Consider the following 16,986-nt stretch of genomic DNA (forward strand, 5'->3'; position numbering starts at 1 on the left):
TGCTGTAAGAAATACACTTCACTGATAACCATTCCCCAGTGCTCTGTGGTTATTGTTCATTCTGTTGGAACTGTGCTGACCCTGAGAGGGCGTCTAGAGAATTCCTTACATCCATTGGCACAGATATGGTCACTGAGTGGATTCCCCTTTATTAGAGGTTGGAAGCAATAGTGGTGTGAGCACTAATGACCTCAGTGATCACCATTTGCAACATTTACATATCTCCAGGCAAGTCACTGAGTACATTGAGTTGACCACCATAATCCAGCAACTCCCCCCCCCCCCCCCCCACTTCTACGTGGGGTTTTCAGTGTGCACTATCTGCTGTGACGGAGTACCACTTCATGCTCCACCACCACCCTACAGAGGATGTACATCTCTTTTGTGAGTATGTACTTGGCCAACAATGGCCCTGGCCCTTGCAGCACTACTTTCCTTTCCGTGCTGCAAGTCTATCCTTCTACTATTCTTCTTTCCCCTCTGCCTTTCTATTGGATCGTGGTCTTGGTACCGACCCTGCTTGTATCCAGTTTATAATTTTGGACACTTGGTTGTGTTCTCTCCCGTGTCTTTCTTCTGGCACGTTATACAACAGTTCATCCTTCATTACATGGTCCCCCTTGTTGACTTTGACCTACCATTCCTCTTCAAAATTTTACGCAACTGCAGATGGTGTGTGGAAGTTCGCCCATTGTGGTGTACCTTCCACCTTTTGTGTCTTTCTTATTCCTTTCTGGCAAACGTAAAACATTAAGAACCCAACTGGGAAGCCATTCTGATGGGGCTAGGCGTAGAGGTTGTCAAGTCAAGTACCTGCCCAGTGGTGGCCCCCTGGCCGCACAGGGATCACACTATTGGTGTGGTGGCTGGAGCATGGGGACTTTGTCCAATGATTCACTGGCCAGGTAGCTGTTCCTGTGGCTGGGTGGCACCTGTGAGGAGAGTCCCCATTTAGAGTGGGTGGCACCAGGGAGAATGACTTGCAAATAAAACAGCTCAAACTTTATTCTGCTTGTTTCTCTATGGCCCCAGCAACCTCTTCTCAAGGAAAGTATTGCTACAGTGTAGAGAGATGTGACACCACAGTTTCCTTCCCTGGGTATGCCATGGGAGGAACACGGGATAAGGGACAAACTGAGAAATGCTTCTCACAGTACTAAGTTTGCTCTAGGACCAACAGGAATTCCTGTTTGTCCATAAAGTCATTATTCTATGTTGAACACCTCGAGGACTTGTTTGAGGAAGTAGCAGCGATTTTGAATTTGAAGATTGGTTCACTTCTGATTAAAACAGCATCCCATGCTCAGTCACAGGCGCTGCTTGCCCGAGACAAGCTGGGTGACATTCTTGTAACTGTCCACCCCTCACAAGTCTCAGTATGGTACATGGTATTGCCTTCCACCGCAACCTCCTTTTACAGACCCATGATGAGTTATGTGCCAATTTGGAGCAATAGGGTGTGAATTTTTTTTTGTCCATCATGTCCAATGGGGACCAAAGGACAGTAGGGTTGATATTGGGGTCATCACCTTGGCCTTTGAAGGCTACTCATTGCCTGAAAAGGTTACTGTGGTGATGTATTGATACTACTTGAAACCATATGTCCCCAAACTCCATGTGGTGCCTCAAATGCATGTGATTCAGGCACGTCTTCACACTGTTATGTTAACCCCATCTATAGGGATTGTGGACGTCAATTACACATGAAGTTCCTCGTGTATCTCCCATGACCCCTAGCCAACCCCCCCTCCTCCCTCCTCCTTCCCCCTTCCTCCCTCCTCCTTCCCCCTTCCTCCCCCTTCCTTCCCCCCTCCTCCCCTTCCTCCCCCTTCCTTCCCCCCTCCTCCCCCTTCCTTCCCCCTCCTCGCTTCCTTGCCCACACAGTTTGGGGTGCGGATTGTACTACTCTACTTTGTATTTACGAGGCTCTGGTCTCATCCCAACTGGACGATGGTTACCAGTTTTATGGCTCAGGGGCACCTTCAGTTTTGAAATTACTTAGACCCAGCCCATCATTGTGGAGTTCGTCTGCCCACTGGCGCCTTCCAGACTGACCTGTAGACAGTGCCCTTGCTGAAGAGGGATCTCATCTCTTCAGTTCTGAAGGTACCACCTCTTGGTCCCCTGTGCAATCGCCATTCAACAGTTCCCTGATCACCCAACATATACCACTCATTTCACGTATGAGGGGCATTGACCTCCTGATACTCGCTCTTGGGTGGGATTACCAGTTGGAATATGCCTTGCAGCCATCTGTCAGGGTCTCCGTCTCTGCCTCTTCTCCTTCTCCCTGGAATGTGCTACCTACCCATGCTCCTTCACTGCCCCCTCCATCCCCCTCCCCCCCCCCCCCCAATCCCAACATCCCCATCTCACACCCTCAACCTCCCTGGTATGTGCCCAAGCCATAAATTAAGTCTGATCTATTTCAAGGTGCTAAAATTTCAATTGCTATCGTTACCTTTTGGGGTCTTCTTCAGGAGTTTCAGGGTGCTACCATCTTTTATGCTGATAGCTTTAAAACTGCGGATATGACATGATATGCTTTTACATCACCTGTATCTGACGTCCAGGCTAAGTTCAATTTTATGACCAGCCAGGTTAGAGTTGTTTTATGCTGTCACAGGTGGCAGCTCTGTGTAGTAGATTTTGCACCTGTTACACCTTCAGATCACTTACAAATTTAATCATGTAATTTTCCTGCTGTACTGTGTGTGCACGATCAGTAAAATTTTATTATTTGCTGCCCTTCCTGGTGGTGCTACTTTAATGATCAGCAGTGAATTTCTGTGAAATTACTGGTACAGCACCTGGCCTCTTGTTAAAAGAAAATTGGAATTTATCTGAGCTATGCTCAGTAACTCAAGTAACTTACTGAAGAAACCCAGCACATCACAAAGGAAGAAATTAAAGTAGTAGTTCAATAAGGTTTTGCCCTGGCTCTCCGTCTGTTCCTCATATGTGTTAAGACCACATCCTTAAGCCAAATAAGAAAGATTTGTGAGAGGGGGAAATGGTACTCTTAAGTTAAAAAAAAAAAAAAAATTGTTGAGCTTTCCGCAAATGAACTTGGTCTGAAATTCTAGAAGAGACTGTTGGGTTCAGTTTTGTACAAAAAGACACCAGTAAATATAGTAAACTGACAGGAGGTAATAAATGATAGAAATATATGTTTTTCTAAGTCCTTACTGATTAAAAATAAATAAATAAATCATGGTGAGAAACTCTTAAACTTTTACATACCATCAGCCCTCAGAGGCCCATCTGTTATGTTTAATATCTTCTAGTCCAGACCATCCAGGATGCCCTCCTCCGACTACAGCGACTGGGGAAGGTTGTAGCTTTCTGCTGGGTTCCGGTGCATGTCGGCATTGCTGGGAATGAAAGGGCAGATCTAGCAGCCAAGGAGGCGTGTCTCGATCCACACGTACCTCAGTGTGCTATCCCCTTGCACGCACTCATCTCGCTGTTGAGCTCACGAGTCATGTGTAGGTGGGAGGATGAGTGGCTGGAAGTGACTGACAATAAGCTCCGTCTAGTCAAGCCCACAACGCGTGTGTGGTGTACTTCCTTTCAGCCCCATCGACGGGACGCGGTTCTCCTCACTCGGCTTCGAATAGGCCACAGCCCTATGATGCATGGCTTGCTGCTCCGACGAGAATGTGTGGTGCTTGCGGCGTCCAGGTCACTGTGCGCCACGTTTTATTGGATTGCATTTTATTTTCTGACCAGCGGGCCGCGGCTGACTTGCCAGCGGACATGCCAACTCTTTTAGGCAACACTCGGACGAATGTGGTTAAAGTTTTCAAGTTCTGTGCCATGTCAAATGTTTTTACAAAGATTTTAGGGAGAGGATTTTAATTTGCTCACTGTGTGACAAGCTCGCCCAAGTTTTATGTAAGTAGCCAGCCAGTGACAATTTCAGTGGCATTCTTGTTGCTATGTTTTCCCTTTCCTTCGGTTTTACTTTCTTATATAGCATTTTCTTTCTTTTCCTGCTTTCTTTGCGTGTGTGCTTCAGTTTTCTTAGGTCTGTCCACATTCGTTCCTTTTAATGTGTGTCAGGGCGCTGATGACCTCGATGTTGAGCGCACATAAACCCCAACACACACACACACACACACACACACACACACACACACACACACAAATATCTTCTCTATTAGTGACTTACATTTTATTTTACCGAGTGAGGTGTCACAGTGGTTAGCACGCTGGACTCTTATTCGGGAAGACAAAAGAAGAAAACCCACATCTGGCCATCCTGATTTAGGTTTTTCCGTGATTTCCCTAAATTGCTTCAGGCAAATGCTGGGATGATTCTTCTGAAAGGGCATCCAATGGGACTAATGATCTTGGTGTTTGGTCCTCTCCCACAAAACCAACTAACCAACAATTTATTTTAATGAAATTTTATGACTTTCCCCAATTTGTCAAGTTTGTCACAATTTTCAAAAAAAAAAAATTATACCAATGGCTTTATGTTGAAGTGTTGGTGCACGTTTCCTCCTGTATGGGCCTTGTGGTTAGAAGAAATTTTGCAACAGTGAGATATCTGTGTGCAGGGCCTGGTACGTCCTTTGCCATTGTTGACTCACTGTCATTATTTCAGTGTTGAACAATTCTCCTTGTGATAAACTCATTTTTATTTCGGTGCATTATTTCATAACAGTTGTCTGTTCTGCAGACAGAAAACGTTAATGGAGAAGAGGACTATCAGGCGAGGAGATAAGGGAATTGTTGGAGCAGTCTTATAATTCTGAAACCCCCCCCCCCCCCTAGTGAATGTGAATTCTCCTCTGATAATGATGATGATGAGGAGGAGGTAGAGGTAGATGTCTCTGAAAACTCAGAACTACACGAAGGTGGCAATCATGAAGGAATCCTTTATGAAGATGGAGAAGAACAATTTAGTGGAAATTATGTTGTGTGTGACTTATTGTTTTCTCATAATGGGAATAAAATATGGACTACAGCTCCTCAAGCTGGTAGACGGAGCAAAAAGAATGTATTGAAAGAAGACCAGGGACCTAAAAGTTATTCAGTTAGTGACTTTGATAATGAAGAAGCTTTTTTATGTTGCTCTTTTGTGTACCCTTCATTGACAAAGTGTGTATTGGACCAACAAGAATGGTTGAATTGTTGACAAGGACTGGTGGATATAGATACCAGTACGCCTGAAATGAAAAAGTTTCTGGTGTTCTGATCCTGACTGGAGTTTACAAGTCAAGAAATGAAGATATCAGTCAGCTTTGGAATGTTGAGAATGGCTGATCACTGTTCAGTGAAATTGTCTCACAACTGCTTCCGTGCTATTCTGAAGGTGTTGCACTTACACAATGCAGCAGCCCAACATGAGCATAGATCAAGTGACAAATTAGAATCAATCAGAGAAGTTTCTGAATTGAGGAAATTACCCATAGGGATGCCTACTTTCCAGTATGGTGCATGATCGTGAATGAACAGTTGGTCACATTTTGAGGTCGCTGTCCATTTTGACAATACATCCCATTAAAACCTGGTTGAAAGAGAATAAAGTTCTGAGGAATTTGTGACAGTGTGACAAGCTACAGCTGAAAGATGAAAGTGTATTTTGGGAAGGAGGAAGAAACCAGAGCCATGCGATGTGGAGAGAATGTTGTGAAAACCCTGGTGATTGAACTGAAAAGTCTGGACTCATATCACCTGTGATGATTTTTTTTACATCTCTTGATTTAACTCATTATTTGTTGTCAAAAGATCTGACACTACTTGGTATTATCCGAAAAAAACAAAGGTGGACTGCTTGCTGATTTTATTACATCTAAAGGATGTGAAGTATACTGTACATTATTTGGTTTTCAACCAGATGTGATGACAGTCTCTTATGTTCCTAAGAGAAACAAAGTTGTTACCATCCTTAGCTCTCTCCATGACCAACCAGTGGTGTCGTCATTGCAAGTAAAGAAGCCTGAAGTTATAATGACATACAGTGCCACAAAGCGCAGCATTGACACGGTAGACTAGAAGACGCAATGCTATTGTCATTATTGTTATGTAGTACAATATTTTTAGACAGATTTATGTGAAGGTTGACAGAATTTATTATTCAAAAGAAAGTAGTTAGAATAATACGTGGAGTCAACACATTGTATCTCATTATAATCTGTTTCAGTTTTAGGAATACTAATAGCATACTTTCTGTATATTTACTTTCTAATGTGATCTGCTGTCAACAATCTGTTTCAATTGGAGAACAAATTACTTTCACAAAATAATATCATAAAAAATAATTGTATCTGTTTATATTTTAATCTGTCTTTAATTCCAAGAGTGGTATTGTGTACCATAAAACTATTTGATAGTATAAGGGGGAAAAATTTCCGTTTTAGGATGTTGCTGCAGCGTAATGCAACTAGCATGACTCTGATGTGGCTATATAACCACTGACACATAGGCAAGACATTACTGTGACATTCATGTATTTCTAACGTGCGTGCGATAAATGTGGAGACGTGAACTGTGGCGACAATTTTACCAAATGTGTCCAAACAGGGTAAACATGTTGTTCTTTTCTTGGCTGCCAAAGGACAAACACCAGTAGACTTCCACTGGAGACTGAAGAATGTGTATGGGGCAGCACTTCTGTCGAAAACCACCATTGTGTACAAGGGGCACTGCTGGTTCATCATAACGCACGTCCCCATATCACAAATGTTTTAACAGAGAATTTACACCCACTCAAGTGGAAGACATTCAAGCACCCGCCCTCAAGCCCTGATATCTCTCCTTGCAATTATGACACCTTCGGTCCCTTAAAAAAGGCCTTGAAGGGCCTTTTGGACAAAGATGTGCAGCAGGTGGCAGCAGACATATTCACGTAGCAGGACAAGGTGTTTTGGATGTCTTCAGTGCAGTACGTCGTTGGGATGAAGTACGTCATTGGGACGATTGTTTCAGTGCTAACGGTGATTTTGTCTGATTGGAATATCGATTCTGGACTGTGTGTTCATCAAACGGAAATTTACTGATCGCCCCTTATATGTCTAGTGGATACAATACCTCTTGACAACTGCTCATACACCAAAGAGGAATATTTGAATGAATGAAAAAAAAAACTGATAAACTATGTCCCAACAGATAGCTAGCAAGTAGTGTAACATTTCGTGAAATAAACTGAGTATTTACTGCTGAATGACTTGTTTATGATAGGAAATAATGTAGGCAAACCTTCTTTGTCAATCAGTCTGTCTATTAGTGAGTACCATATCAAAATGCCTACAGTAGAGCCTGAGATTAGTCTTCACATGTAGACAGAAAAAACATGGGGGGGGCTTTAATTTATAACATCTTTAAATTATGGTCAAGCTTTGCTGCTCTCTGATATTGTTGTGACTAGATTAGATTAGATTTACTTTCATTCCAATTGATCCGTAGTGAGGAGGTCCTCCAGGATGTGGAACATGTCAGGAAAACAACAATACATGACAAATATTTACAACTAAAACAAGTAAGCTAATGTACCATTCCACAGGTCCCAAGTGGAATGATCGTCATTTTTTAATGAACACTAAGAGTCATTTTACAAATACTAATGCACTGAATTTAAAATAAAAAAGTTTTTATTTATTTATAAGGTAATAAACATGTAATACAACTACTGTAATACTTATTTACAATGAACACATTACTGCACTGAAATGGTGCAGATGTTAGAGTATACTTACACACACACACACACACACACACACATTTTCAGTGAACACATTACTGCACTGAAATTGTGCAGAAGTTATGTTGTATTTATATACAAATCAGTTGGTTTTACTAAGAAATTCATCAATGGAGTAGAAGGAGTTGGCCAGCAATAAATCCTTTAGGCTTCTCTTAAACTGAATTTCATTGGTTGTTAAGCTTTTTATGGCTGCTGGCAAGTTATTGAAAATGTGTGTTCCTGAATAATGCACACCTTTTTGTACAAGACTAAGTGACTTTAAATCCTTGTGAAGATTATTCTTATTTCTAGTATTGATTCCATGAATTGAGCTGTTGGTTTGAAAAAGTGATATATTTTTAATGACAAATTTCATTAAGGAATAAATATATTGGGAAGCTGTAGTTAGTATCCCTAGTTCCCTAAACAGGCTTCTGCAGGATGTTCTTGAGTTCACACCACATATAATTCTTACTGCACGTTTTTGTGCCCAGAAAACTTTAGCTTGGCTTGATGAATTACCCCAAAAAATAATCCCATATGACATTATGGAATGAAAGTAACCATAGTATGCCAGCTTTTTCATTTTTATATCCCCATGTCTGACAAAATTCGCATTGCAAACAGAGATTTGTTAAGACGCTTCAGCAGTTCTGTGGTGTGCTCCTCCCAGTTGAATTTATTATCAAGCTGTAATCCCAAGAATTTAACACTGTCCACTTCTTCTATCTTCTTGTCATCGTATGTTAGACATATACTCTTGGGACACCCCTTACAAGTTCTGAACTGCATGTAGTATGTTTTTTCAAAGTTTAGTGACAAAGAATTGGCTAGGAACCAGTGATTAATGTCCACAAATATTTTATTGGCTGATCTTTCTAAGACTACACTTGATTTGCTATTTATTGCAATGTTTGTATCATCGGCAAACAAAACAAACTTGGCATCTTGTAATGTTACTGATGAAAGGTCATTGATATACACAAGAAAAGGTAAGGGCCCCAAAATGGAACCTTGTGGGACCCCACAAGTAATTAGTTCCCAGTTGGATGATGCCTGATAGCTTGATACATGTCTCTTTCCTAATAACACCCTTTGTTTCCTGCCAGAGATATAAGATTTGAACCATTTTGCAGCATTTTCTGTTACACTATAATATTCTAGTTTACTTAAAAGGATATTGTGATTTACACAGTCAAATGCCTTTGACAGATCACAAAATATACCAGTTGCCTGCAATTTTTTGTCTAATGAATTAAGCACATTTTCACTGTAAGTGAAGATAGCCTTCTCAATATCAGAACCTTTTAGAAATCCAAACTGTGACTTTGACAGTACGTTATTTGAGACAAGATGGTTATAAAGACGACTGTACATTACTTTTTCAAAAATTTTTGAGAATGCTGGTAACAGTGAAATTGGACGGAAATTTGATGCTATTTCTTTATCTCCCTTCCTAAACAGTGGCTTAACTTCAGCATATTTCAGCCATTCAGGAAATATTCCACTGATAAACGACTGGTTACACAGATAGCTTAATATGTTGATATTTCATCATACCCACTAGATGTTTTTGATTTTAAAGATTTTATGATGGACATTATTTCTGTTGGGGTAGTGAGGGTCAAATTCATATTATGGAAGTTACTTGAAATGTCTGGTCTAAGGTAATCCATAGCAGCATCTACCGAACCTGACAACCCCATCTTTTCAGTAACAGTTATAAAATGTTTGTTAAAAAGTTCTGCAACACTATACACATCTGTCACCAATGTATCATTTACTCTTAATGCTATTTGTTCCTCTTCATGTCTGGTTCTACCGGTCTCCTCCTTCACTACATCCCATATTGTCTTTATTTTGTTATCTGATATGACTATCTTTTCCTTGTAATATATTTGCTTTGACATCCGTATTACAGTCTTTAATATTTTGCAGTATTTCTTATAATGTGCTATAGCATCAACATTGGAAATGTTTCGGATTGACAGATACAGTTTTCTTTTTGTTTTACAAGATACCCCTATTCCTCGAGTAATCCATGGCTTCTTTGTAGACTTTGCTCTAACCTTGGTAACTTTTGGGGGAAAGCAGTGTTCAAATAAGGTAAGCACTTTATTAGCAAAAATGTTATATTTTTCATTCATGCCATGAGCACTGTAAACATCAGTCCAGTGAATGTCTCTGAGGAGTGTCCTAAAATAATCAAGTTTTGGCTTACTGATTACCCTGTTGAGCTCAGATTTAACAGATTTTATATCCTGTTCAGTATTAACATTTAACAGAAGGAACTGCATGTCATGGTCTGAGAGGCCATTGACTATTGGTTTTGTAATATAATTTTGTTCATTGGACTTTTCTATAAAGATATTATCAATGGCTGTTTGTGAGCAAGTGGCTATCCTAGTGGGGAACTTTACTGTGGGAATTAAGTTGAATGATTGTGTTACTAACTCAACTGTGTACTGCACTGCTTGTCTCACCAACTCTCTCTAGTTGACTATCTCATAGCCCCCATATTGCCATGAGGTGTCACTCTAAATGCCAGCTAAATATAGAACAGATAACAATAAGTAATTTGCACATACATCATTACCATAAACAATAAATTATACATGTTAACATTCCTTGTGAATCAGTCTATCAGTGGGAAACATGTCAAAATATCTATTCTAGTTCCAGAGAGAGCCATAACATAAAAAAACAGAAAAATGTGCTGGATGACTTTAATTTATAGTATGTACTAAATCATATTTTTTCATTAATATGCTGTGTGGAATATATAACTAACTAATTAGAAACTAATTGCAACAATTGGTAAATATTACTTTTAAGAAAAAATGGTCATCTAGACAGCATATACCCATTTGAGACACACATATTCTTACTATCGAGGTGGTACGTGGTTCTGTGATGTATTGGTCACCTGGGTGCCATGTTCTTTGACTTCCAGAAGGCGTGTGATACAGTTCCGCACTGTTACTTAGCAAACAGAATACGAGCTTACTATCGGAGCAGATTTGTGGCTGACTTCAGAATGTCCTAGCAGATATAATGTCGTATGATGTTCTTAATGGGATGAAATCAAACAGGTGTAAAGATAATTCCTGGAGTACCCTAAGGGAGTGTTATAGATCCATTCCTGTTTAAAATCTATGCATATTATAAATCAAAGTCTCTAACTGCATTTTTTTCATTCTCTTTGTTACAGCTAGTCTCAGGAACTACTACAGGGATTTTGATATAATTTATTGTTTGTAGTAATGATGAGTGTGTAATGTGTATGTTATCTGTTCCATATTTAATTGGTGTTTGAAGTGACATCTTGTGGCAATGATAGTAAATAGGAACAGTTCTGTTAGACAGGAGGTGGTACCTGGGAGGCAAGCAATAAACAGCCGCCACAACTCCAGAGAGCAGCAAACTTGGCCAGAATCTATCTGTGTATTATAAATTAAAGTCCCCAGCTGCATTTTTCTGTCTGCAGGTGAAGGCTAATCTTAGGAACTAAGTAGGGATTTTGATATGGTTGTCACTAGTAGATGGACCTATTCATGAGAAAGATTTGTGTATGTCAATACATATTTTAAACAAGTCATCTGGCCATACATACATAGTGCTATCCATGCAAAGCTGGGGCAGGTCTCTAGTATAAATTATCTATTGGATAACTTGGGAAGCTCTGTAAATCATTTTACAGACAATCCTGTTGTCAACAGGTAGGTTGCAATGCCAGAAGACTGTAGGGAAATCCAGGGAGACCAGTAGAGGATCAGTCATTGGCACAGTGACTGGCAGTTAACGCTGAACGCAAATAAATGTAACATATTGTGTATAAATACATGAACAGATCCATTACTGTTTGATTACGTTATTGATGAAAAATTACTGTAAACAGTAACAGCTGTAAAGTACATTAGAATAACTGTCTGGAGTGACCTAAAGTGGAATGGCCACATAAACCGATTGTAGGGAAATCAGATGCCTGGCTGTGAGATTCACTGGAAGAATTTTAAGTAAACTTAATTCATCCATGAAAGAAGAGGCTTATAAAACACATGTTCAACTGATTCTTGAGTATTTGTCTAGTGTGTGGTAGTGAACACCCCCACACCTGCTCCTTCCAAAATCTTCACTGTATTGACAGATTGATCTGTAGCATAGCCTGAGGTCTAGGTTAGGTTGGAAGGTGTTTAAAAGTTGGAAAGTCAACAAATGTGAATGTGAAATAAAAGGTGTGGTAGCAAATTGATCAGTGGTGTAGCCTTGTGTCACCGTTTGCACCTTATTTAACACACTTTGCCATATTTAACCCACTTTTCATTATAAAAACAAAAGCTGCAAGGTAATTTCAGAATAACTGTATTATACGATGGACAAAACTCTGACAAGTATTTTAATGACTATTATGAACATATGAGAAATACACCGGGGCCATGACAAGATTGGCTTCTGCCTAGTGCGCAGGCACATAAAGGGCACAAAAGCTGAATTGTAAAATGGACACTTTAAGAATTAATCAGGAGAGATACATGAATTCTCCAACCCCACATGCTCCTATCTTTTGCCTGTGAGAAAAGGACTTCCCTTGATCCCAGATACGAACGCATGCTGTTGTCACTGTGTCTTTTCGTCCAAGTACCATCATAAAGAAATAGCTACTGACAAACAGGTGTCACATAGTTGTGTATGAAGAGTGCACTTGCTTCATACAGCTACTGCCTACTCGAGTGCATGTTCAGTAGTGGAGTTTTTGCTGCTACTTTGCTGTGGCACTGTAGGATCTCAAAGGTTTTCGAGTGGGTGCTGAAGCAAATATGCTGTTTGACTGATGGCTTCTGATTGTCAGTTTCTGACAACTGAGGACTGAAGTGAAACTATTTGAGCTAGACGTCTTCAAACTATTTCATAGAATAATAGATGAAATGGGAAACAGATCTCACTTGTGAATTGACTTGTCTAATGTCTTATGCATTAGATGCTTTGTAGACAACAGGGCCAATAAATCCAATACAATGAGTAAAATTCCATCTCACTTTAATTTCCTGTCAGAAACACCTTAAATGAGAGCTCTGTATCGTATTTTCAAAAATATCCAGCAGATTTTGGTGGCAAATATAGCAGGAACATCGTAAAGCAGAGCTAGTTAATGAAATAGCAGCTTTCAAATTCCAGTAGAAAGAGCTGATGACACAGCTTCCCAGTGGGCTATGTTGAAGTTGTTTTTTCTTTATTTCTCTTTCTTCCAGAGCGCGGTTTATGAGATGCTTATTCAAACATCGAAATAGTTTTGAAGTTTTTTATTACAATTCCAGTGACTGCAGCATCTTGTCAATGCAGTTACAGCAAATTAAAGACGATAAAAATGATTTAAAGTTGAGTGTAACTGTTGTAGAGTGTCATCATTCAACTCTCTTGGTGACAGCATATGACACAGCTGCTAAATTTGACTTCAGTGACATAACCAGTGAGTTTACTCCACTCAAAGCAAGGGAACTGAAAACAAAATTATAATAAAAATGTAATTCTTGGCAGGAATATCTCTTTATTTATAGCCCTTTATCTTGTATTTCTAGCTAATAATTTATGCACTAATAATAATTTATGAGGAGCAAATAAAACATTTCTTTACTGTACATGTCACTAAAATCAATCTGCAGTAGCTGACGTAAAAAATAAGACATACATTTTGTTTTACTTTCAATTTTTATATAATTTGTAATTTATTACTACAACCATACATTTAATTAGTTGTGTGCAATATTTTGCATCTGTTGCTGTAGTGCAACCAACTGTTTCCTTCTTTTAATCAACTTGTGCGTTTATTTCTTTTTCCCCAGTTTGATTCAGTACCTCCTCATTAGTTATTCAATCTACTCATTTCATCTTTAGCATTCTTCTGTAGCATTGCAGTATGTCTTGTTGGTTTCCGCGGTAGACTTGTATTTTGTAAAATTAGCTTTCAAATATTTAGTCAGCTTTTCAGATTAATGTGTCTCAAAATAATTTCAAATGAATATTGAGGAGATTCCTTTCCATTCCTCTCAGGCAGAGGAGGTAGTCACCCACTACTAATGGTATCATTGGCAATAATTTGTTGAATCTCCTTTGGGTAATGTAGCTCTAGCTGGAGCTGCATTTACATTCACACTCCTCTCTGGTAGTGGAATGTACTAATGTTATCTGATGATCTTAATCCCCAGTCATGGATACTATGCAGGAGCAACAACTGACAGCTATTCTTGCATGACGTTTATAACAATTATACAGGCTGAGAGACAATATGATGATTGGTTCTCACAAGACCTACACGTGTGACAATAATTGTCTTGTATATTCTTCCTTTGCTATTTTTTTGGTCTCTCTATGCCATTCAGTTTTGTTCCAAACTATTCATCAAATTCCAAACACCATTTTAGACACACAGTTAGTACGCTAATCAGATTTCAGTATTCTGCTATCATGTTTATGCTTGGGCACTACACAAGTGCTTCAAACTTGACCATGGGCTGTAATATTCTTCAGATAACATTTCTTTCCGTTGGTGAAAAAGAAGCATACTTTAGATTTGATTTTATTTTTTCCCCATTTTTTATTATTGTAAGTGTTCACTAACTTCTGTTCAATAAGCTTAGAAAGAATGCCATGAAGAAATGACTGTAACCTGCACTGTGTGTCTCACATTTTATACAAAATCTTTATATCAAATGAAATTGTTTTCTTAACTACACACAAAACTCATCCTGATCCAAAGCTAAATTCACTAGATGATGATGTATATATTTTTGATTATGGTGCTCTGTTACCAATGATCAATGTTATTCTGATCTTTGACAGTTTTCATAAGATAATTAGCGTACAGTGAATCCATTATAAGTATTTCCAACTGATAAGATGAGTGAGGTAGTGCAGTCCTAAGGTGCTGGACACACTTTTTGGGTGAGTACAGTTCAAATTCCTGCTTGCCATCCTGATTTAGGAAAAGACATCACCAATTCACTTTTCCAGTCTGAGCTTTTACTCAGTCACTAATCATCATTAACAGGACATTACGCTCAAACCTGCATTCCTTTGTTTGTCTCCAACTGGTGGAATAAATGTCCAGAAGAGTACACGTGCAAACCCTTGAACACACTTGTCTTTTCTGGAATGACACTTTGTGCTTAACTGAAGAACCACTATTTCCTACAGAGCTTTTTAATGTCGCTCATAATTAGTTGTAGGAAAGCTGTTTCATGCCATGATAAAAATTTGACAGAAAATTTGTTAAATTTAACATCAACACCTACTTCCTTATCGGTTTCCTCACTCTGCCACCCAGCCATTACTTTTAAAGAATATTTGGTCCTTGTAACAGTAATTAGCCTCACTGATTTCCATGAAACTTTCTAGCTTTTTTATGGTAATACATTATTTTAGCTCCTGAGTACTATCATATGATTGTACATGCCTGAGGCTTTTGTATGTCATTGCTTCCTGTGCAGCTCGTGCTGAGAACCTGAGTGTTGGCTTCCTGTGGTACTGCTTTTAGATAATGAGATTTCTCCTCTGTGGTCTAATGCTCACCATTGCTGGCCTTGAGTTTGAGTCCCAGTGACCATTTCAGTCTTTTAGTGAGGAAAAGTTCTAGAAGAAGATTCATTCAGCCTCACAAGACCAAAAGCTGCTTAATGTAATTGTTAGTATGCAAGGCCCCAGCATCAAATTGAAGGGCTCCTGTCTGTCTGGGGTCATACGCCACATGCCCCACCCCCTTTGTATTGCATGATGGTAAGTGTTGTTAAAGTTACTCAAAAATTCTGGACAGTTATGGACAAGTTAGTTCCAACTGTGATCCTGTGTAATTTGGGTTTTTGTGGTTTATGGAAATCACCTCTTCCTTCCCATAAATTGGGCAACTGCTCTGTTTACAAATGTAATCTTGTGTTGTATGATCCTTTAAACTCTCTTTGAAAATAAGTCTCTCTCTCTCTCTCTCTCTCTCTCTCTCTCTCTCTCTCTCTCTCTCTCTGTGTGTGTGTGTGTGTGTGTGTGTGTGTGTGTGTGTGTGTGTGTGTGTGTGTGTTTTAGAAATACTCTCATATATTTTTACCATGAATCTATCTGTAACATATCACTTCTGCTAGTTGGATCTAAAAAGCTGACAGTTATTTATCATGCATTTGACATTTTTATAAAGATGCACATGTTGCTACAACATAGTGAATGTGTGTGCCTCAGCCCTCTTTGATATTCTTGATAGCTGATGAAATTTGTAATTCACAGATCACCAGAAAAATCGAAGCAGGCATTAAAAAAAGAAGCTAAAGAGGCAGCAAAGAAAGCAAAGAAAGAAGAGAGATTACAGCAAAAGGTATGGTATTTTCAGATTCTTTGGTCTGCAAAAGTTTGTTGGTGTATTAATACAATTACACTTTCTTTGCTGCCATTTTAATGTTGAAACTTTTTTGGGGGATGTATAGTTGTACAACAAGCATACTATCTGCACTATATTATACATGCCCAGTTCAGAGAGTGTGTGCAGAGGCTGGTGAACCACCACTCTGGATTTGGCGATGTATCCTTTTGGCTCGACAAGCGCTGAAAATCTCAGCGTCACCTCAGTCATTGGCATTTTGTTCAGTGATCCAACCCACCTTCGAGCAACTGTTCAGGAATCTGCCCCTAGCAACCAAGCCATTTAGTATACATGCTACAGACTGTCTAAAAGATCTGGATCTCTCGGGCATGAAAATAGACACCCAGGGATGGAATGCACTGCCGCCTTGGTGTCTTCAGAGGCCCAAAGTGATATTAAGCTTGACACAGTACACGAAAAGTTGTACTTCAGATTTGGTTTTTACAACTTTGTTTTCATCTGTTTTAAGTATGTACCATAGTTTGATTGTTATTTATACAGATGGATCCCAACAGGGGAATGCTCTCTTTGTTCTGCAGTTTTCCCTGACATTGTTTTTATAGTGCGTCTTCCAGAACAATTTACAAATTATGATGTGGAGTTATATGGCTTTCTGATGGCACTAGAGAGGGTTCACAGACATCACCGTATGAGTTTTCTTGTGTGTTCCGACTCTCTTAGTCCGCTGCAGGCACTTCACCAAATGTATCAGGTAGACCCACTGATTCAGCTCATCCAAGACTCCTTATAGCGGCTCCAACACCATGGGAAGGAGGTGATCTTTTGCTGGGTACATGGCCACATTGGGATACAGGGTAACGACGTGGCTGATAAAGCTGCCAAGGAAGCATGTTCAGATGGTGCTGTCCATCAATGTCCCATCCAATTGCATGCC

General features: G+C 39.5%; 1 protein-coding gene across 2 annotated transcripts in view; it reads left to right on the top strand.

Moving 5' to 3' along the window:
• The window catches only part of LOC126183655 (aspartate--tRNA ligase, cytoplasmic), a 97,078-nt gene that overhangs the window by 7,937 nt on the left and 72,155 nt on the right, over positions 1-16,986 (top strand). For both annotated transcript variants that reach the window (XM_049925800.1, XM_049925801.1), the window contains exon 2: positions 15,959-16,046. In XM_049925800.1, coding sequence (XP_049781757.1) covers positions 15,959-16,046 — 88 coding nt within the window. The remainder of the gene's footprint in view (positions 1-15,958; positions 16,047-16,986) is intronic.

Source organism: Schistocerca cancellata, chromosome 4 (assembly GCF_023864275.1).
Source record: "Schistocerca cancellata isolate TAMUIC-IGC-003103 chromosome 4, iqSchCanc2.1, whole genome shotgun sequence".
Taxonomy (NCBI): domain Eukaryota; kingdom Metazoa; phylum Arthropoda; class Insecta; order Orthoptera; family Acrididae; genus Schistocerca; species Schistocerca cancellata.